The sequence below is a fragment of the Gallinula chloropus genome, assembly GCF_964237585.1.
Source record: "Gallinula chloropus genome assembly, chromosome: 4".
NCBI lineage: Eukaryota > Metazoa > Chordata > Aves > Gruiformes > Rallidae > Gallinula > Gallinula chloropus.
In genome coordinates this window covers 33,487,563-33,510,098 of record NC_140088.1, presented here as the reverse complement: position 1 = coordinate 33,510,098, position 22,536 = coordinate 33,487,563, and the positions used below count along the sequence as shown (strand labels likewise).

Here is a 22,536-nt window from a genome sequence, read left to right as displayed (position 1 = left end):
AGTGACATGGAGGAATTGCTGGTTTATGTTGGTTGGCATAGCACCTCTGACAGTCTGAAGAATGATGCTAGTATCAGGTCAAGGCACACGCTTCTTGAAGTAGGTGCTTGAATCTCTGGACTCTGGGCTGGGCTATCCATTGATGTAAGTATCCTCAGAGCAACATTTCAGTGAACAGTCGCTACTGTGCAGACTAGTGCTTGTGGGCATCAGGAAAGCTGCTGCCCAGTGACAAGATAAGATGAAATGTGGTAATAACAATGCTAAGTCAGTTGCTGTAAGAGCCTCACCCCATCTTGGAAGCTCAATCAGGAGTTGTGCTCTGAAACTTAGTTAATAAGGTTTGTGTGTTTGCTCATATACTCCTGTTGGAGCTTGCTTGCAGAGCATTCTTGTTGACTTGCTCTTTCACCTCCCACCCATTGAGATCTTTGTCTCGATTTGTGATTCATGTCTGATTCAGCCAAGTGGGTAGTAGACTTGGCAGCAAGAATCTCCCTAGTTTGAGGATTCCAGAAACCTTTAATAAGGGACAAAAGCAGAGATCCAGCTCCTGAAAAGTATAAAGTAAGTGCATGATATAACAAATTCAAGGTTTTTTTGTTATTTTGGGTAACTTTTGTTTTAATTATGGACAAATCTTGTACCTTGTTTCTCTGCACAGAACCTTTGTGCATATTTAAAGTTATCTTTCTCTCCACAAATATGGGAAGAATAACATGTATGCTGCACCTTCTCCATTGCAGTATGGTACTCTCTTAGGTCTTCTAAGTTTCTTCAAATACCAAATGATCCTAAGCCTAGGAGTTGTTACAGTATGGACGATTTAAAAAAAAATTAAAATAGTAGTAATGTAATTTTGACCGCAATGAAAAGCTTTTACTAGCCACTTTAGATAATTTAAGAGTGTCTCTGTGTGTTTATATGTATATATGTGTGTATATATTAGTAGAAGAAAAACTGAGGATAATTATAATTCACTTATATTGGGCATAAAAGTGTCTGCTGCTCCAGCATGTGGACCTGACCAAATCACCAGCATGCCTGTTTCGGGTCTGCAACGACAACTACTCTGTCACAAACTGAAAGAACTCAAAACCAGAATCCTCAGTAGGCAAATTCTGTGACTGTAAACGGAAAGATACCACGTTGCTCAGCAACTCTCACTGTCTTTTACATTTTTTTTTCTTATATAACATCGCTCAAATCCCCAGATCTCTACATGAGATGAAAACATATGGTAGGTTGTCCCAGAGCTGCACTCCCTTGAAAAAATGAAATCCCTTTGAAGCTGGCTGCTGTGAAGCTGCACCCATGGAAAACCCATTGGTTTGGTGGGAATTACACTGATAATAACTTGTCTTGGTAGAATAGTGACATTGACAAAGCAGATTCTTTGTTGAAGTGTTTGTGATTTTATTTTTTCAATAGGTTGGAATTATAGTACTGTAGGTACTGATTACAGTCACGCACAGACAGAAGCATTTCTAATTACAGGGCAATTAAATTAGGCTAGTAATTGCCTTCTATGGAAGCTTTTTGTGGTAACAGCAGGTAGTGGCTGCGTCGGGACAGATGAAAGCAAAGTTCTGGCCAGGCTAGGCTTAGTTCATTACAGTGATATGGTTAATAGCTTTGGACCTACATTTAAGCTCTTTGTCTGTGCAGGTCCAATATGTCAGGTAAAAGCCAATTCAAATGAAGAGACAATACTGAAAATGGAGAGCAAAGCTGAATATGTTGATTTAATTTTCCAAATTGAATTAAATAATTGACTAAAGGAGCATAAAGTAGTAAGAAAGCAAACTAGCTTTCAAGCTGAGTTATTTCAGTTTTAATAAACTAAGGTAAATAAAACAATCAAGGACTTTGTACATAAAATTAACTCACAGTGTTTTAAAAACATTTCATTGGCTTAAGTAAATGTACATACTATAAAAAGTAAAACTGAAGCAATAATAAAAGTGTAAAACATACACAGAGTTTAAAAGGAACAAATATTAACAGAAAGCTGTTTGCAGGACTAGACCCTGCCACCTGCTCACACTGATACTTAGAACAGCTCTGTGAATAATCTTACAATCCCATGAGGATTTGTTGTATCACCCAAAGAGAGGACTGTGGGTGCAAGTGTGCGACCCAGGAAGAAAGAAAGGAAAGAAGGAAGGGGGGAAGTCATAGCAGAAAAGTGGGGCACTGGAGGCTGACTAATACTGTGCATGGATAAGTCATAACTGATACTCAGCTTAGTAATGCTTAGTGTTAGATCAGGGACTGCTTGTAGAAAGCAGTTCCAGCTAATGGTCTGGCGGCTCCGCAGGTGTTAATTTTCCAGTCCCCATTGTTACGGTTACTGTGTCCGTGGAGAGGCCAACACCCATCACCTTCTCGCATGCTTGCTCACTTGCCCTGTGTTGGCTGAGATTGTTGGGCAAGGTATTGCACGGTGCTTTTGCTTTAAGGGCACATGGCTCTTGTGGAATTATTTTGAAACACATGTAGTAACTTTTTGATAATTATAGTTTTCTATACTCCTTGCAAGTCCCTGGGGAGGAACCTTGTTCCTTCCAGGAGTTAGAGAGACACTGAGTAGGCAGTGGCAACCAGCATTGCAGATCAGATTTCAGCCCCCATGTCCCAGAGTGCCAGAATTTAGCCTAAATGATGTAAAGGCTTTAAGAGAACAGTAGATTATGATGACTGACAATTAAGCATTCTTTCTTAAAGCCTTTTAAGAAAAGAAAAAAGATTGGAAAGAATTTTCTCACTATCCTTTTGTTTCTTGCTGTCATAATAGCTCTCTGTAGGCTTGCGTAGGTTTGCACAAAAAAAAAAAAAGACAACAGGATCTTGCATGAAGAAACTGCTGAATTTTTCCTGGAAAAAGGATTTAAAGGGTCATTCTGCTATAATCTAGCAGAATTCCCATAAAAATTTACGAGCTCAGGCTGGAAACTCCTCTCCCACTCTCCTGGTGATGGAAAACCGAACTTTTTAGGGACCCTGTTGACTTATGTTACACTTAAGAACAAAAGTACACTGAAACTCACTAGAGTTTTGGTAGCATGCTAGGATTATTAAAATTGATGGATTTTTCTTTTTCTGCAGAAAAGGTTTTACTTATTCAGCACACCCTCCTACTTACTGGTTTAGATGTGATTGGTGTTTTTAATTGTTGTAATTGCTTCACTTAGTCCTAACTTATGCAAATTCCTGCGCACCTTAGTTACCTGTTCATCAGTGCTTGCCTAAGGATAGGTACATGTGTTTAAGATATTCACAGAACTGAGATCTTTGTTTTCATTTTACCTTTAAATAAGGAAAAGATTTTATTTACTTTTCTGCAGAACAGTAGAGGAAGGGTAAGGTCCATATCCTCTGTTAGGGAGATAGTCAGAGGGGTTTACCTGTCCCTGAGATACTCAGCATATGTGCAGAGAGAGATTTTGGTTGTTTTATACTTCCAGTAAAGCAACAACAAAAAAGAAAACCCCACAACCCAATTCAGGAAATCTGCACTCATCTGCTCAGTGAGTTTGGCTATTAGGAGGTTATAGCTCTTGTCTAGAAATGGTGTGAGTGTTTTGAGAAGGCTGGCTAGTTTCTGTGAATTATTTCTTGGGGACAGTGAGGCCTGAGTCAAAACCCCTTAAAATGGATGAAATGCTTCCTGGTGAGTTTTGTGGGTTTGCTCAGTCAAGTCTCCTGCACGGTCACCATGGCTATGCTTCTGTGTAGTAGTAACATAGGAACTTATGAGAACTATCTCATCATGAGAAAAGGCCTGGAGAAAGCAGTGCTCACGGGAACCAGTGGCTCTCAGTTGCTCATCTTTGCTGTTTCTTAATGGGGTAGGCATGATGGCAGCAGCAACCTATATCCAGGGTTGAATAGGTTGGGAATCCTCATCTGGCACCATCTTGTGTGCATATGCCAGTACTAACACAGAGCAAGTCTGCCACATCTGCTGCATGGATGTGTGCTGCTCTTTGGTGCTGTGTTTCAAATTCGGAAGAGTAATCCAGATGCAATTCCAAGCCGGAGTCCTCTGTGTGCAATGTAGCTGCATTGCAGGGATGGGTTCCCCCGCTGCCTTTCCCTGAATTTTTGTTTGTTTGCTACCAGGGACACTGTTGAGAAGCACAGCCCGTCACACAGGCTGATCCTGTACAGGAAATTAGCTTTTTCTTTATCATCCCACACCTTTTATTGCTTAGGGGGATATATATGGTGTGTCATTATAGTTCACACTGAGTAACTTATATGCTGAATCTAAGAATGCTAATGTTTCTCATGTTTGCCTCTTGGCCCTTTTGGAACGGTTTCCCTTTTCCTATTGGAAAACTCTTTTGAGTATGTTGATTGCAAGAGGCATTTAAAACAATATTTGACTGAGGCAGTCCTAATACAGAAATATCTGAATTTTCCCTGCATATATGCGAATAGTATACACTGGCTGGGAATCTTGAAGAAATGAGGGCTTGGAGAAACCTGTGCAGAACAAAAGGTCGAGGACAACTGAGCGGGAATCTAGAAGAAGCAGGGACTGAGGGAGATACAGACTGCAAATACAAATGGGCAGTGGTAGCAGTCCTTTTGCCTTTGCAGCATAAAGCAGTGATTTTAAAAGCACTTTGCTAACAAAGAGGAAGAGATCTTGCTTTAGAAATAGAAGTGAGAAAGATTCCTCCCACAGCAGGCACACAAAGTTTTCATCTTCCCACTCACACCACTGCTCCAACAGCACGCAGCCCTGTTTGCATCCTGGCGATTTGCATCCTGGGTTGAGTGAGTTGGGAGACTGGAAGTTGCCGTAGAGGAATGTGCAACTGCTGAACCTCACGCCGATGGCAGCATGCCCCATGGGATGGGTCTGGAAGCAATCCTTTCTCTCCTAGCTTGAGCCAAATGCTTTGCCTGTCTTGAAAGGGGAAAGAGGGTTGTGAAGATATTATTTAAAATAAATTAAAAAAAAATAAAAAATGTCACTGCTTGCTTATAGGATGAGTAGCTTAAACATGCTCATCCAAGGCAGCTGTAACCTAAGCAGCCAAAGTCCACCGAAGCTGGGGCTGAATTTGGCCTATGTCTTTCCTTCACACCCACAGTACAAATAAAAACTGCAGCTTCTTAGGGCTGGGTGGGAGGGAGGAGGAGGGAAAGCCACTGGAGTGGGGTGCTGCATTGACAGTTGATATGCATTCCTTGAAAAACCAAGCTTCTCATCACTTCTGGATTTAGCAGTGTGACAAGTTATTGAGAGGCAGTATGCAGTTTGTTGAGAGTGAGACATTGTGATGAATATAGGACCTTATGGGAGAGTTACAGAGCAGTGCAGACTTCTGGTTAAGGAATGGGGAAAACCACAGACTTACCCTGATAATTGGGCTGGAATCATCAAAAACTTAATCTTTGGCAGGAGTTATAATCAAAGGGGTCATTTTAATTCAGAATGATGTTTACTTTCAACTGTTACTTAAGTAACTTAGGGTTGTGTCCCTCTGGAGTAGAAACATCAGAGTAGACTGAGGGCTTCTGCTATCAGTTAAATCTGGGAAGTACGCTATACAAAAGTAGTTAATGTTTTGCTACTTGGGTACCAATATTTACATTGCACTTTCCTCTAGAAGGAGTCTATGGACACTTATAAGTGGTGTACAAGTGTGTCTCTCATCGTCACTAAACAGCATCTAGGTCCATGATAGATCCAAGTCCCTGTCCAGCACTGCAAGGTTGCAGTTTGGAATGACTTAAGGCAGATGATACAGGCTATGAAATTCAAATGTGAAAGGGTCATTTAATCCTGCAGAAGGTATCTATGTAACTGGCATTTAGCTAGAGCTAGAAACATCTGTGGAGTTGCAGGAAGTGTAACTAAGTCTTCATGATTCTTAAGCATCCAGATTTTCTTTGGATGCTTCCTCTCACTGGTACACTTTGCAAAAGTACTGCTGCTCCATGGGGCACTTTGAGAGTGGCTTCATCTCATCTTGAACTGTGTTCAAAAACAAAGTAAGTTAAATAGGAAGAAGCAATTTTATTTCAGAATAAGTATGCTCATATGGTAGTTGTGTTATGTCAGTTTAATTTGTAGCACAGCTTAAAACTTTATTGTGAAGAAAAATCCTTAAAGATCACTTGCATCTGTTAGTTCACATACCCTCTAGGTAGGTTCTAAGATAGCTGGGGGGCTTTGCCCTCACACAGTGACCAGCATTGCTGGAGGATGCAATGTGGTGTAAGTGGAGAGGTTTGGGGAAGGATGTCCAGGTCAGAGTGTGATCTGAAGAGCTATATTTTGCCTGTGTATCATCGCCTGCAATTTCACATGTTGTCTTTGTCACTTCTGTGGAAGTATGATGTAGAAGACAGTAAAAATCAGTTGTCCTGAGCACCTCCTCTGTTGGATCAATATCCCTGCTAGGCTAGGCATGGTTGTTTCAAAGGTGAATTTTTGTGGTGTTGAGCGATGACCTAAACTTGTTTTCAGTGCAGTCAATGCCTGCCAGTGATTTTGGTGAATCCCAGTTAGGACATTGATTGAAGACTTCTGTCCACACAGCCTTAACCCCAACTATACTTGATCTCAGCAAAAACTCCTCAGCACTAAATTGTGCTCAGGTACTGTGCAGCTCTTTTTTTTTCCCCAGCAGAGAGTATCATGTTCTACTGACAGAAGAAACTACACGTTGTCCTTGTTTGTGAAGCACCTTGGTAGCCCTCAGAGTGCAACAGTGTTTTCTCCCACCCAGGTTTCAGTTCCAGAGCATGAGACTTTTTCACTTTCTTTTTTTTTTCTTTTTTCATTTCTGCCTTTGGGAAGGAGCACTGGGCTGCTGCCTATGAGCAGCTGTTGTGTTTCCCTGTCTGCCTGCAGGATATCCTGGCAGCTGCACTGCCTGGCAGCCAAAGGTGGCCAGAGCAGTGCCCAGCTTTGTTAAAAAGTAACAAGATTGGGAAAGAGGGGAGGGAGGAGAAAAATCCGTGGCCTGGAGTAGATTTTATAGTGCACAGTCAGTGTGCAGTGCTCTGAATCTGTCACAGTGAGACTCACCTGCTGACTCGGAGAAGGCCGTTAATCATGAGGTGATGCTGAAGTTCTCTGAGAAAGGAAGTATTGCTGACAGTGGCAAACAGCTTATGTTCGCATCTCATGGAAACTTAAATGTGTGCAAGTATGTGTGCAGCATCTGCTCTCTGCATACTGCATGACTCAGACACAGAGAGGGTCAGCTGTGGCTAAGAACAGGCCTGTGATGTGCAGTATGACTTTTTATTTTCTTGCAGGCAGCTTTGTTGTGGATGCTAGGGCCTTATATTTAAATATTTGTCCGTTCTTGGTTTTGTGTGCATATTATTTTTTTTCAATGGTGATCATAGTGCCTGTTTTGTGGTTCCACCTTTGAGTGCTTAAAAATTAAGGCAGGAATAATTCAGTGTGCATGAATCTGTGTCGTAGGTTTGTGGCATGTCAGGATTTCAGCTTTTGCCCAACTTAATATTTCTTTTTCTTTGTATTCCAGAAAAAGGCATGGCATACAATTAAAACCATGGTTAACTTACCGGTCATTAGCCCCTTCAAGAAACGCTACTCGTGGGTGCAGCTGGCTGGGCATACAGGTGAGATGGATATCTTCAACGCGTTTGTCTCCAGAGTGGGGATGGCAGCAGCAATGAGAACAGCGTTTCGGTGTTTATTTCCTTCCTTTGGGTCAAAAGGAAGCAGGCATCTTTCTCTTGTGGTGGGGATAGGGAAGGGAGAGTGAGATACCTGAGATGAGCAAGGAAGTGGTGGTCAGACTCTGGGGAAGGGCCAGGCTCCCGATGCATGCTTGTAAGGTGATATGTGTAAAAAACATGCTGGAGGGAAACAAGAGGGACTGGGGAGTTGAAGCCCTAGTCTGTCGCTGTTGTTTGTGGCGTGGAATCATATTTCTTGATTGTTTAGCCAATATGCTAGTTCCCTAGTGGGAAGGATTGCTGTCCATGCCTGTATGCATCTTAGCCCTGGCAAGGACAGGGTTTCTAATACCAACCCCAAACCCCTCATCTGAGTTTAAGCCCATGAGTGGAAAACAAATCTGATGAAAATGGACTTGCTGATCGGGTGTTTGTGTTGCGAATCTGCCGTTGTTCGCTGTGCAAGTCCAAGGAATAGCTCAGCTAGCTGGTTCGAGTTTTGAAGCTGTAGAAGTTGGTGAGTGTGCTCACGATATAGGCTTTGTTTCATCAGTAAGACAGAAAAAGAACAACAAAGGGAAGTCACCAGGTTTGCTTCTCTTGTGCTTCAATTAATTCCTATGCAGCCCTTGTTCCTAAAGTGCTAGTGCGGGGTTTATTAGTACACATGTGGGCAGGCACCTACGCTGCATCGTGCTTTAATGCAGTACCTGAACCACCTCTTTATATGCTAATGCACAAATATGATGCGTTCCAAAGCTGTGTGGAGAAACGTGCTGAGTCCTAGGAATGGAGTAGCTGCATTTTGCACAGTGGTGTTGGTGGTACTGACTTGTGTCATGCAGAGTGCCAAGATGACCCAGTCTTATTGGAGTTTTTAATCATAGTGTGTATGGGGTTGGCTTTGTGTGTGTGGGGTGAGGCACCCGTCATGTAATCATAACCCTTCCAGGGGCTTCTGTGGTGGGGTGAAAGAGGAGGGTTAAGAGGTTACTAGAAGCTGATGAGGAGAGATATTGCTCCAGTTTGCTTTATATAGTTTTCTGTGGTTGCATTTAGTCCATCCTTTCTGCAGCTGTTCTTCTCTGATATGACAAGTTCTTCTTATACTAAAACCTGGGCCACCACCACCATCACCCTTGGTCTGCAGCAGTGCCAGCTCTAGGATTTTTCGGAGAAGAACCAGTTTGCAATGGCTGAAGAATCCTGCTGTGATAGAAGTTCAGCATTAGCTCCAGGATTAATGAGACTCATGCTTTGGCACCTATTTTATGTTATGTAAATTAAGGAGTACCTCTGAAGGAAATGTGTACTTTCTTCACATATTATTGGCAGGTTGCTGGACAGGAGAGCACCTGGACAGGAGACTCCAGAGAGCTGGAGTTGAATTCCTGACAATCTTGGCCTATGCAGACTGTCATTTGTACTGGATACTGTTCAGACACAGAGCTGTAGAAAAACAATTGCACTGCAGGCTGTACCTGCAGGTTAGCAGAGCTTGGGAGGAGAGGCAGTACTGGGAGGTACGCACACTCACGGTCAGTGTGTGTGTGTGGAAAGGGCAGCGCTTGGCTTCTGGCCTGTGTGTGGCTGTTTAACGATCCTTGATTGACTGTGCTGCCCCGGTATGTACACACTCAGCATGCAGGTATACCCCATGTGAGGATTAAGGACAAAGCCAACACTGGCAGTGCTATGCAGCTTTAAAATAGCCTGTCAGAGGATTAATGAATTCTGGCTCATGGCTTCTTCCTGTGCATTTTAATAAGTATAGTAGTGTTTAATATCCTAACAAAGAGTTTAGAATGGAAAATAAAACAAACACCTGATGGCCTGGAGCAGCTGCACTCCTTAAAGCTATAAATTCTGACGTGGGAATGTATCCAAACAGAGTTTCACTGCCAATGGCTGTGTTTGTCCTGTTCTTTATGAACAGCATGTTATCTTTTTTTGTTCGGGGAAATCTTTAACTGGTGTCACAAAGCTGAGGTAGATGAAGCTGGAGTGGTGGGGGAAGGTGTTTTTCTTTTTTTTTTTTTTTTTGTTTTTTTTGGGTCAGTCTTGTCAGCATTTGTTTGATTTTCTTTTTTAGGGAGTTTCAAGGCAGCTGATAGTGGGAAGATTCTGAAACGCTTCTCGGAGAATGAAAAGGAGTGTTTTGAGCGACTCATGAAAGATCCGCTACGCTCCTGCGTCCCTTGCTTCCACGGTGTGGTGGAGAGAGATGGCGAGAGCTACATTCAGCTGGATGACTTGCTTACTGATTTTGAAGGGCCTTGTGTGATGGACTGCAAGATGGGGATCAGGTGGGGAACATGAGAGAGAAAGTACTTTCTAACCCAAATGTATTTGCAGGAAGTGGAGGGAGGGGCAAATGTGGTTATATTCTGTCTGGTGGACTTTGGTAACATTTCTGGAGCCTTGGGATTCAGCCCAGACACCCTCATGTTGATTTGGTGATTGCCTTGGACAACCTGAGGAGAGAATGTCCCATTGTTACCTGATTGTACATGGATTCTGGAAACTAACTCGTCTGTAGCCCCAAAGACTATCCATGTCAAGCAATTTTTAGGGGTGATTTAAGGTTCATCTTTGGTGGCCTTATAGTACGTGGGGAAAAAAAATGACACAATTCACTGCCAGATACACTGCCAGTTCCTTCAGTCTTTGTGCAGTCACACATGCACAAAGAAACCCTACAAAGAGTAAAATACCTATCTCCAAATGCGAATGAATGAATAGCAGTGTGAAATCCCATTCCCAGCGCTTCAGTGAGTCTTCACTGGTATTGATCTTTTCTACAAAGAGTTGACCATCTGCTCAGGACTGACCTGTGCTTTTCCCTACTCTAACGACATCCTGTTCTGCAGATTCTCTCCATTCCTTTTCTTGCCTGTGATAAAAGGAAATCTAAGTGTAACAATTAGGGAAGGAATGTGTTGAGAGCCTGAGTGTCAGTATAGAGAAGTAGGAACTATCATAGTAGTTTTTTGGGTGCCAGCTCAGATGCTCAAGAATCATTGTCATAAATGAGTTATTCAACTTAAAAGAGTGCAGGCAAGCCTTTTCAAATAGGTGCAGAATCTTAAATGAATTGTCAGCTAAAACAGAGTAGAAATAGGTAACACTGGGATGCCCAGAAGAAAGAGGAGATGGATTTGCAACAGTGCGTGTTTTATTCAAAGTCATTGGTGTTCTGGTAATGAGTAACAGCATCTCCTAAACACCAGCCTGGTTTATTACACTGTGATGAAGAAAGTACACGCCCAGCACCTGACAAAGTACAAGCTTTGTGGAGGGAGAAGTTCTGAAAGTCTGGTGGAATGTGGAGAACATGGACAGTGCCTTTGTAATGGTTACCAGATTAATGGGTTGAGTGATAACAGCAAATTGTGGAAGGTTTGTCACCCTTCCTTCCTGTTCTTAGTTACCTTTTCTGGTTTGGAACTACTCAGATAATCTGCTTTACTCTTTCCTTTTTACTATATCAAGAGTGAGTCTTTATGCATCTGAAAGTGAAAACTTAATTCCTTTCTGAGGTTCCCCCCCCCCCAAAAAAAAAGACACATGACTAATGTTAGATTTTTTTTTTTTGAGGGGAGAGAGAAGACAGACTTCAGCCCTATTTGCTTCTGATTTCATTGTGAGTGATCTCTCCTAACTGTTCTCTGAAAATACAGCTCTGTTTCACAGCACAGTACGAATTCAGCTTTCTCCCAGTCTGTAAGCAGCAGGACATAACAGTAACATGTATCAATAAGTAATGGTATAGATAGAACAAGAAGTGAATGACACTATTCCTGATTCCTGCCACTGTTTCACTCAGTATGCCCACAGAGTCACAGAATCACAAAATTGTAGGGGTTGGAAGGGACCTCAAGAGATCATCGGGTCCAACCCCCTGCCAAAGCAGCTCCCTAGCTCATGTTGCACAGATGGGCGTCCAGACGGGTCTGGAATATCTCCAGAGAAGGAGACTCCACCACCTCCCTGGGCAGCCTGTCCCAGGGCTCTGTCACCCTCACTGGGAAAAAGTTCTTCCGCATGTTGGTGCGGAGCTTCCTGTGCTCCAACTTGCAGCCATTGCCCCTTGTCCTGTCTCCACAGACCACTGAAAAGGGGCTGGCTGATTCCCCCCGCATTCCATGCTTAAGTTAATTATAGACATTAATTAGATCCCCTCTTAGTCTTCTCTTCTCAAGACTGAACAGCCCCAGCTTATTCAGCCTTTCCTTGTAGGGGAGATGCTCCAGGCCCTTAATCATCTTTTTAGCCCTTCTCTGGACTCTCTCCAGGAGATCCCTGTCCTTTTTATACCAGGGAGCCCAGAACTGGACACAATACTCCAGGTGGGGCCTGACCAGGGCAGAGCAGAGGGGGAGGATCACCTCCTTTGACCTGCTGGCCACACTCCTCCTGATACACCCCAGGATCCCATTGGCTCTCTTAGCCACCAGGGCACACTGCCCAACCTGTCATCTACCAGGATCCCCAGGTCCTTCTCCATTGAGCTCTTCTCCAGCAGGTCATCCCCCAGCCTGTACTGAAACGAACAGTTGTTCCTTCCCAGGTGCAAGACTCTACACTTGCTTTTGTTGAACCTCATCTGGTTTCTCCCTGCCCAGCTCTCCAGCCTGTCCAGGTCTCTCTGGATGGCAGCGCAGTGTTCCTGTGTGTCAGCCACTCCTCCCAGCTTTGTATCATCGGGTACTTGCTGAGGGTGGATGCTATTCCCTCATCAAGGTCGTCGATGAAGATGTTAAACAGGACTGGACCCAACAGTGAGCCCTGGGGAACACCACTAATCACAGGTCTCCAGTCAGACTCTGCTCCACTGATCAACACCCTCTGGGCTCGGTCCAACAGCCAATTCTCAACCCACCTCACTGCTCATCTATCCCATGCTCTCTCAGCTTTGTTATCAGGATGTCATTAGTCTGTGTTCTTCAGTTTCCCCAAACTGGGGTAATGATAACACTTGCCTGGTTGATGTGTTTTACAACTTTGTTAGTTGTAAAAAGAAATATTTGGGGAGTCCTCACAGTGTTGTTGGGATGTGATGTTTTTGCAGGACATACTTGGAGGAGGAGTTGACTAAAGCCCGTGAGAAACCAAAGCTGCGTAAGGACATGTACAAGAAAATGATTGAAGTGGATCCTCTTGCACCCACAGCTGAAGAGAACGCCCAGCACGCTGTCACCAAACCCCGATACATGCAGTGGAGGGAAACCATCAGCTCTAGTGCCAACCTGGGCTTCAGGATTGAAGGGATTAAGGTAATAGTTTCACTTATTTCACTTATTCCACTTGGAAATGAAACTTTGATTTGTTGACTAATTTGCTGTGTGCATCAGTAGCCAGGTTTCCCAAAGGATTATGTAAAAACACACCAATTGAAACCACGGAGTTCAGTGTATTGTGGTTTTAAAGCATCCATTGTAATTATAGCAGAGTGAAGTTAAGCATCAAATGCCCATCAGCCATACTTGGTTCAACTAGCTGACCCATTGCAGGAAGGACTCAAGCAGGCACACAGTGTAAATAGAAAGAAAATAGTGTGAAAATTACTGTTACAAGGGAGAATTCAGAACTGAAGAGATAACCGCCTCTCTCCATGCAATTACTTGTTTTATCCAGGAGCTATACATATTTATTCCAAGTGAATCACAGTAGTGTCTTTGTTCCAGTTATGTTTATTTACAAGGCAAGTTAAAAGCATTAGCTTAGATGTTCTTGGGATCAAGGAAACCCCTTTTCCTTTTAAGTACCTGACAAGATCTAATATAGATGGAGCTGAAATAAAGCCAAAAGAATCAAAACCTAAAATTTCTCCATCAACAAAGTCTATCTGCCTTTCTTACTGGATATGTTTGTGCCCCTGTACAATTCCTAGGATACTACCTTACAGCCACAGAACAACAACCTTGGCAATTTTCTTTCCTACCTGTTACTTCTTTATATTTGTTCTGCCCCATGGCAATGTCAGATACTTACCCAGAAACCCATCGGGAACTGCTCTTAGGATATCAGACACCTGACTCAGTTACTGGGGTGTTAACACTTGCTGGAATCCAGAAGTGTGTTTTCTGCTTGTGGATTGAGATAAGGACAGGGAGAGATCACTGTCACGGGCAAAACAGAATCGACATAAGAAAAAAAAAGAAGTTAACCTAATTTATTACCAGGCAAAGCAGAGCAGGATAATGAGAAACAAACCCAAATCTTAAGCTATCTTCCCCCCAACCCTTTCCTCTTGGGCTCAATTTCACTCCCAATCTCTCATCCTCCTTCCCTGCAGTGGCACAAGGGGATGGAGAATGGGGGCTGAAGTCAGTGCATCATGTGTCTCTGCTGCTGCTTCTTCCTTAGGGGGAGATCTCTTCACACTTCCCTTGCTCCAGCATGGGGTCCCTCTCACAGGAGACCGTCCTCCATGAACTTCTCCAAAGTGAATCTTTCCCATGTGCTACAGTTCTTCACAAACTGCTCGAGTGTGGGTCTCTTCCACAGGGCATAGACCTTCAGGACCAGACTGCTCCAGTGTGGGCCCACCATGGGGTCACAAGCCCTGCCAGGAAACCTGCCCTAGCATGGGCTCTTTCCGTGGGTTGCAGATCCTGCCAGGAGCTTGCTCCAAAACTGGCTTTCCACAGGGTCACAGCCTCCTTTGGGTGTTTCCACCTGCTCTGGCATGGGCGTCTTCCTATGGGCTCTAGGTGGATATCTGCTCCATCCTCCTCCATGGGCTGCAGGGGAACAGGCTCCCTCACCATGGTCTTCTCTAGGGGCTGCAGGGGAATCTCTGCTCTGCTGCCTGGAGCACCTCCTTCTTTTGCACTGACCTTGGTGTCTGCAGAGTTTCTCACATCTTCACTCCTCTCTCTGGCAGCAAAAAGCTGCTGCTAGTGGGGTGTTTTTTTCCCTTCCTTAAATATGTTACTGCAGGGGCACTATTACTGTTGCTGATGGGGTTGGCCTAAGTCAATGTCAGGTCCGTCTTGAACCTGGCTGGTATTGACTCTGTCAGATCTACAGGAAGCTTCTTGCAGCAGCCACCCTTGTAGCCCCCCACCAACAGAACCTTGCTGTGCAAACCCAAAGCTGTAGGCCCGGCACAGCCAGCCTTAAACTAGTTTGCCTGTGTTTAGCTAGTGGTATACTTGTACCAGCACAGAGTGTGGTCAGGGCTGCCCAAAACCACCTGCACACTGGCTGAGTGTTTGTTACCTGAAGCCCATGATGGGACAGCTGTGAAGCATGGGTTACCCTGGGTGGTTTTGGGATGTTCCCAGAGCATAGACATTTAATTTAAGTATGGAAATTATAACCTGGATTAGTTTTGCTCCTGTTTTGTCGTTCAAGCACATAAGAAAAAAGGGATAAAAGACGGTCACAATGACAACACCCCTTTCTTCTCTGCTACCCTGTGGTGTCTTCTCCCTTCTTCATTCACAGATTCTCCTGCTGTGATACAGGAACTAGGGCTTCCAGCTCATGCTGTGCTGGCCCCCTGTACGCTGTGCCACCCACTCCTGGCTGTTAGACGCAGGCATCCTCATGCAAGAACTGTCTCAGTGGTAGATGATCTGGCTCCAGTCCAGCCAAGACACTTCCTGTCTTACCTTTTAGCCATCTAATGATGTTATCAAGGTACTGGTTTTATTCCTAAACCACTGAAGTCTTTGGACACTCAGTGTAATGGAATCAGAAACCCAGATGATCTCAAGACCTCTTTACATCTGTTCTCAGAAAGATGGTTTGTCAGTGTAGAAGACCCACAGATTTATGGTGAGTCCTGGAGAGCAACTGAGCTAAGGGAGCAGAGGGGGGAGCTCTGGTAAACCCTTCTGGCTTGTTTGTGGTTTGGCTGGTTATCAGATGCGGGTAGGAGCAGTAGAGCACACAGACTCTGATACTGCAGGAGCACTCCAGTACCTTTTTCCCTGTCTCCCTGTGCTGTTAGGAGGGATGTAGGTATCACACTCTTATTTTGTTACATGGAGATCTGGTGACAGAATCGAGTGTTCAAACAATACAGCCAGCCCGTTTCACTGTGGCTGAACTGCATGTCCAGTCCTGTATATTGACAGAGGAGCGAAGCCTTGCTGCAGAGCGCCCCATTTTGAGAGGAGAGCCTCTAAGGATCTGTGGTGCCAGCTAGTGGTTGATGGGGGAAAAGGGGTTCTTCTGCCTGAGTACACCGTTAACTCCTGGAGTGATCTGAGCAGATAAGTTGGGTTTGGTCATTCAGAAATATTCCTGCCCGTTGGCTGCAGAGTGAGAAGGAGAAGCAAAGAAACTGGAATCATAGAAACCCTTCTGTGAAGTGACTGCTGATCAATGAGACCTGATTCACCATATGCACTCCCTTTATTCCTCCTCCTTTCTCTTTAGGTTGATCCATCTCTCTCCCTTGCCTTGCTTCTGTATCTCTGAAATCAAGACAAGTTCATTCATGGGGTGTGTCCCTCTTATCCGGTGGTTCGAACAATTTTTGGTTTCCTTACAGCTGACACTTGACATTTAGTTTCTTGTGCCTGACAGATTCAGAATGCAGGTTTCCTCTTTGGAAAGGGCTGCCTGAAGGCTAGGAATCACCAACATCATCTCTACAGTGCTAACTCAGTAGTTCTGCAGAGCAGGCTTGCACAGGGCTGAGAATCAGGAGTTTTGAATCTCTGTGCAGTTTGGGAAGCTACTTCTTCCTTTGGTACCATTCCTTTAGCATAATTAGAATTCCTTTGGCTGTAAATCAGGGATAGCCATCTTCCCAGGAGGACATCAGGTTTGATTCATAAATCTTTTGTGAACCCATGAGATCTCAACCTTAACCCAGAGCCCTTTAAGGGGAAGTCTGCAAAGCAAACTGAGCTAGCCCACTCAGGGTAAGATAGGTAGCACCATTTTATGGAGCTGCCAAACCTGCCCTCCTGCTAGCTGTATCACTGTCACATCTAGTGAGAAGTGCTGAAAGGGGCCCACTGGCTGCACTGTGCAACAGACTGCCCTGATGTCCAGGAATGCATGTGGAGGCCTTGAGAAAGATAGGACTTCCAAGAGCGTGTGCGTCAGGCAGGGGCCTCCTGGGGATCAAGAACATCCAGTCTCATTGCAAGGACCTGGCATAGAGATGGTGCCCTTCAGACTCTGGATGTTTGCAGCAAGTTAAGGACAGGCAGCAGTTACATTTCCTGTCGACCCCTGCAAAGGAGCAAGATCATGGAAGTGTTACTGAGTAACAGGAAAGCAAGGAACTAGTCTGTCTGTACAAACAACAACAACAAAAAAAAAGGATGAAAAGCACAGCAGCTCTTCCAGACTTTGCTGTGGGGTTTGGGGCATGGGGGAAAATTATTTTTAAAACAACCTTGCTCTAGAGAAGAGATACAAGGCAGCAGACTAAATTCCAAATTTCTATGTGCTGCTGAGTATTATCTTACATCAGATCAGATGGCTCCTAACTTGCACTGCCTACCTGCTGAACTCCCCTTACATAACTCAAACATCTCATGAGGCTGACATGCTACACTTGTATCTGGCCCACAGCCTTGGAATAAAATTCTGTTTATTCTACTGCTAGAAAGTCTGGTAGGTGGGAGGCTGTTCTGTGTGGCTTTGCCATTCAGGCAGTTCATTGTCTTGCATGATAAATCTGGAAATTTAGCGTTACCAGGTTATTTTTTGTGTGTATATACTGGGGGCCCAGTTCTGCTGTGGAGTAAACAGAGTTTGACCTGATGAGGTTGGAGCTGAATTTACTCAGTTTTAGCGTGGTGACTTTTAAAGTGTGGGAAGGAACACATTTTGATGACCTGTTGACTTACACTTGTAATGAGATCATAGAATGACAGACTGTATTAGGTTGGAAGGGACCTTTAAAGGCCATCTGCTCTGTCCCCCCTGCAGTGAGCAGGGACATCTTCACCAGATCAGGTCGCTCAGAGCCCCATCAAGCCTGACTACCTCTCTGGGCATTCAAAGGAGGGATTTCATTAGACTGATACAATGGAGCAGAATACAATTTGATAATCTTGCAGGCTTTAGTGGAGACAGGCTACCAACTGCAGTAATTGTTGTATTTTACACAGATGTCCTAAAAACTCATATTTGTGTCTCTGGAACAGGAATGTTCTCGGAGAAATGCATATTCCTATATCTCTGGTGGCAGATACCTTCGATTCATGCACTGTTCTTTCTTGTAGCTCCACAAGCACAAATTGGTTATTTCCAGCACATAAAAAGACTTGTTTTTTCAGTGGCAGGATGCTTCTGCACTGAGCCTTGCTGCTAGCACAAAGATAGGCGGAGTTTTTTCAGGACCCAGTTGGATGCAAGCATGCCCACCCTATCCTCTGCCAAAATTCACATACCTGCTTTGTCACTGCTGGCATTGCAAAGTTTTGCAATTCTTGCATTTCCCTATTGAAAAACAAACACACAAAAAAAACAGACAAAAAAGAACTAGTAAAACTAAGTTTGAAAATATCTCCTTACACCCTCAGCCAGGGTTCAGCTGTACCAAGTTAGATGAGAGAACCACCAAAGAGGTCACCGTGGTTTGCCCCATTGAACTTTGCACTGCTAGTACTGGCACGTGAGAGAACCCTGCTGCAGGCTGGTAATGTCATGAGGTGGTTTTTGGGTTTTTTGTTTAAACTGCGCTCAACAGGAAATGAAGTGCCATTTAAAGTTATCCAATCAGCTCTAGTATCTGTTCCCCTCCACTTCTTGCTTGGTTTATTGCCTTTCTTCCTGTTCAACTACTCACTTTCATCTGGTTAGTAAGAGCTGAGCTGTTGATGGTTCAGGAGGTTGTCTGATGAGGGGAATGATACGCATGTAGTATAAATCATCTTTGTCTTTGTGTGGCTTTATGCAGAAGGCAGATGGAACATGTAACACAAACTTCAAAACTACGAAGACACAGGAGCAAGTTCTACAGGTTTTTGTGGAATTCATTGAGGGCAACACAACTATTCTGGTGAGTCTGAACTCTTCAGGTTTACTGAGCTTTGACCCGATGAACTTGCTTCAGGACTGTGCTTCCTCTAGTGCAAGAATTAAACTACCAAGGAAGAAAATGGGGTCGATTTCCAGTCCCTCTCAGCAGATGTGGGCACCATGCTAGCAAAATGCCAGTCAAGCTAACAAAGCCATCAGCTTTGACCATGGCTGTTAGATGCATCAGGGGGAGGATGATGTGTAAGTAAGGATTGTGTTGGCTGGAAAACTTGTGATTTGGGATTTTTAGTCTGGAGAGGATAAAACCGAAGCATGGGGGGAGGAAGTGAGATTGGTGGCTGGCTGAGCTCCTGTGTGTGAGACTCAGCTCAAAGAACAAGTCACGTGTGCTACTTCACAGGCAGCACAGCAGGCATGTGGTAGATGGCATGACGTGTCTCTTGTCTTTGGAACTTCAGAGGCTGCCACCGTGTTCTAGTGCAGTGCAGAAGCCATTACGAAGGCAGGTTAGCCCCTCAGGAGGAGGGTGCTTGGGAATACACGGCAGCATTAAAAATGTATCCTAGAGCTTTATGTGTTTGGCCTTGATTTTTCTTTTTTATTCTCCCCACCCCCCTCACCACGTGGTTGGGAGTCCAATCTCTCTGACACAATTTAATTCTCTGTTCAGCGTGGGAAACAGAGATAATTTTAATTGCTTGAGACTTTTTTTTTATTAAAAAGAAGGAAAAAAGGATGCAGAGTCTCACTGTATCCACAGCAAGATGACAGGTAAGCATGCTTGGTGTAACACTTGCAGAAGAGGAACTGTCTGTTCATTCATTATGAAAACCTGTTGAAGTGTATTTTCAGGTTGATTTTCAAATGTCTAACCTGTTGTTTTGAAGGACCTCTAGCCTAAAATTAACGTGATTTCTTAATCCTGTTGACTCTTGTAAACCAAGTATCTTCATTCATTCTTTACTTAAGGGTTTATGGATGGTTGTGTTTTTTCTCTTCCTCCTCCAGAAAAAATACCTCAAGCGTCTGCAGGAAATTCATATCATTCTTGAATCCTCAGACTTCTTCAAGCGACACGAGGTGAGCAGCGCGTGAGATGCTGTCGGTGCGCTGCCGCTTCGTGTGGTCATTCGGGCATACCTTCCGATAGCTCGGTGTGTTAGCTGAGTGTAAATCTGCAGGTGACACTGAGCTGGGAGGAAGTGTTGATCTGCCTGAGGGTAGGGAGGCTCTTCAGAGGGATCTGAACAGACTGGACTGGTGGGCTGAGACCAATGGGATGAGGTTTAACTAGGCCAAGTGTGGAGTGCTGCACATGGGACATAACAACCCTGTGCAGCGCTACAGGCTTGGGGGAGACTGGCTGGAGAACTGTCAGGCAGAGAAGGATGTGGGGGTGTTGGTTGACTGCAGGCTGAATATTAGCCAGCAGTGTGCCCAGGTGCTCAGGAACGCCAATGGCATCTTGGCTTGTATTAGGAACAGTGTGGCCAGCAGGTCCAGGGAGGTGATTGTGCCCCTGTACTCAGCGCTGGTGAGGCCACACCTCGAGTGCTGTGTCCAGTTCTGGGCTCCTCACCATAAGAAGGACATTGAGGTCCTGGAGTGAGTGCGGAGAAGGGCAACCAGGCTGGTGAAGGGGCTGGAGGGCAAATCCTATGAGGAGCGGCTGAGGGAGCTGGGGATGTTTAGCCTGGAGAAGAGGAGGCTGAGGGGAGACCTTACCACCACCTGCAACTACCTGAAAGGAGGGTTCAGAGAGGTGGGAGATGGTCTCTTCAGTCAGGTGACAGGAGATAGGACAAGGGGAAATGGCACAAAGCTGCATCAGGGCAGGTTCAGATTAGATGTTAGGAGAAAGTTCTTCACTGAAAGAGTTTTCAGGGCCTGGAACAGGCTGCCCAGGGACATGATTGAGTCACCTTCCCTGGATGTATTTAAAAGATGGGTAGATGAGGTGCTCAGGGATATGGTTTAGCATAGGACAGGAATGATTGGACTTGATGATCTTAAAGGTCTTTTCCAACCTTGAGATCCTGTGTGTGTGTGTTAACAACACAGGTAGCGCAAAGCTTACATCACAGTGATGCAGAAGATTAGACTAGTTGAGGAGTAATGCATCCTCCTGTCTTTATAACATCCTAGTGCTTACAGCTCTATGCCACTGTAGGGAATGGTTTATTAGTACCAGTTCTCCTGTGGTCCCTCTAACCTTGGTGTGTTCCAGTGGGAATCTTTATGGGGAAACGGTACTGTGGAAGCTTGTGTTTGGGACAGTAGCGTTCAGTTCCGGTTTGACAGTGAAGGCTTTGTTAGTTATACTGACTTACACTGAAACCCTCTGTGCTCCTGCTACATTCTCTTTGTGTGCTTTGCTGTGGAGAAGGCATCGTTAGCATTGTAAACGCTGCTTGTGGCAGCTCAAGAGCCTGAGAACAGACATTTTATTTTACTTTGTTGATTTCCCCGTGTCACTGGAGGCATTTTTGTGAATCGTGGGGCATGGTCTTTCTCTGAAAGTAGTCACTGGCTTTTGCTGAATCTCTCATTGAGACCTGCTGCCAAGTGAGCTGGAGAACTGCTTTTCTTCCTGTTGTCTAGCGGGGCCCTTTTCCCACCCGCATGGGCTTTTATATGTCACTGATAGATGCAGTAATGCAGATGGGGCGTGTAGTGTCTAATGAAGCCAAAGAAAGTCTCCTGGGACACAGGTGAGAAGGTCACCTGAGCAGGCCATCTTCTTAGTAGGAAATGTTAAGTGATGAGATGAGCTACGGAAGCGTTATTAACCACATCACCTCAATCTGTCTTCCAGGTCGTTGGGAGTTCACTACTTTTTGTACATGATGCCAGTGGGAATGCCAATGTGTGGCTGATCGATTTTGGAAAGACCACCCTTCTCCCTGATGGGCAGACACTGGATCACAGGATCCCCTGGCAAGAAGGCAACAGGGAGGATGGGTACTTGCTGGGGTTGGACAATTTGATTGGCATCTTGGAAAGTATCACTGAAAGATGAGTTGAGAATGGCACAAAACTTGCAGGGCTGCTCTGTAACTTTCTGCTCTACTGGGATCACTCAGTTAGAAGGAAACATTTAACTCTCTCAAGCTCCTGAGGTCATCAGCCCTCTATGAACCTAAATAACTCCAGATTGGTCTGTATTGCACCAGCCGAACTTCAGACTGGTCCTCAGAGAATGAAGATGTCCATACTCAGGAATCGCACCAGCATGAGTCAAGAGGTCTGTGTGGTAAACCAGAACGATTCTGATTTCTGGCAAACAGATGGGACTCTGTATTACCTCTTAGTGAACCAGAGCAAGCACTTGGGGATTCAGGGTAGGAATAACGATTTTTCAGGGAAGCACGTAGTTATGAAACCAGCAAGAGTGTCTTTATTCCCTCTCAGTCCAAGTCTCCTTGCGCCTGTGAACACTATAGGTTGGACCAACAGCTTCTGCTGCATTGCGTTAGAGTGTGCACGAAGTAGAAATGGATGGTAGTCACAGGAAATGTGGAGCAAAGGGAGAAAGCAGGTTGTGGTGGTTGGATGTGGCAACTGCTGTTGACCGTTCCTTCTCTTCCTTACCTTAGACGCGATTCACTTCTATCTGAGAACAGCCTTTGCTTTTCGTGTAGCCTCTCAGGAGACTACAAAAACTCTAGGGAGAGAATGGCAGCCTATTGTCTCCAAAATCATTTGACTTTCAGACTGGGTGGGCTGTTGGAAAAGTGCCTAGTGTGGCAAGTTTGGCCTCTTGCAGCTGAACTGCAGTTTTGAAAACCAACAACGACTCTTTCGCACGCAGACCAGGGAACTAAGGCTTCTTCCAAGGCTTGTTTATCGTGAAAGATAAAACTCCTTTATATGTGCACGCGCGCGCACTAGTAG

The 22,536-nt window shown here is 44.7% G+C and overlaps 1 protein-coding gene across 1 annotated transcript in view; it reads left to right on the top strand.

Moving 5' to 3' along the window:
• The window catches only part of ITPKA (inositol-trisphosphate 3-kinase A), a gene marked incomplete at both ends in the record, with an annotated part of 39,186 nt that extends 17,525 nt beyond the window's left edge, over nt 1–21,661 (top strand). The window contains 6 exons of the mRNA XM_084263106.1: nt 7,524–7,620; nt 9,773–9,986; nt 12,752–12,956; nt 18,560–18,661; nt 19,651–19,722; nt 21,458–21,661. Of these exons, the coding sequence (XP_084119232.1) occupies nt 7,524–7,620; nt 9,773–9,986; nt 12,752–12,956; nt 18,560–18,661; nt 19,651–19,722; nt 21,458–21,661 (894 nt within the window). The remainder of the gene's footprint in view (nt 1–7,523; nt 7,621–9,772; nt 9,987–12,751; nt 12,957–18,559; nt 18,662–19,650; nt 19,723–21,457) is intronic.
• Between the last annotated feature and the right edge of the window lie 875 nt (nt 21,662–22,536).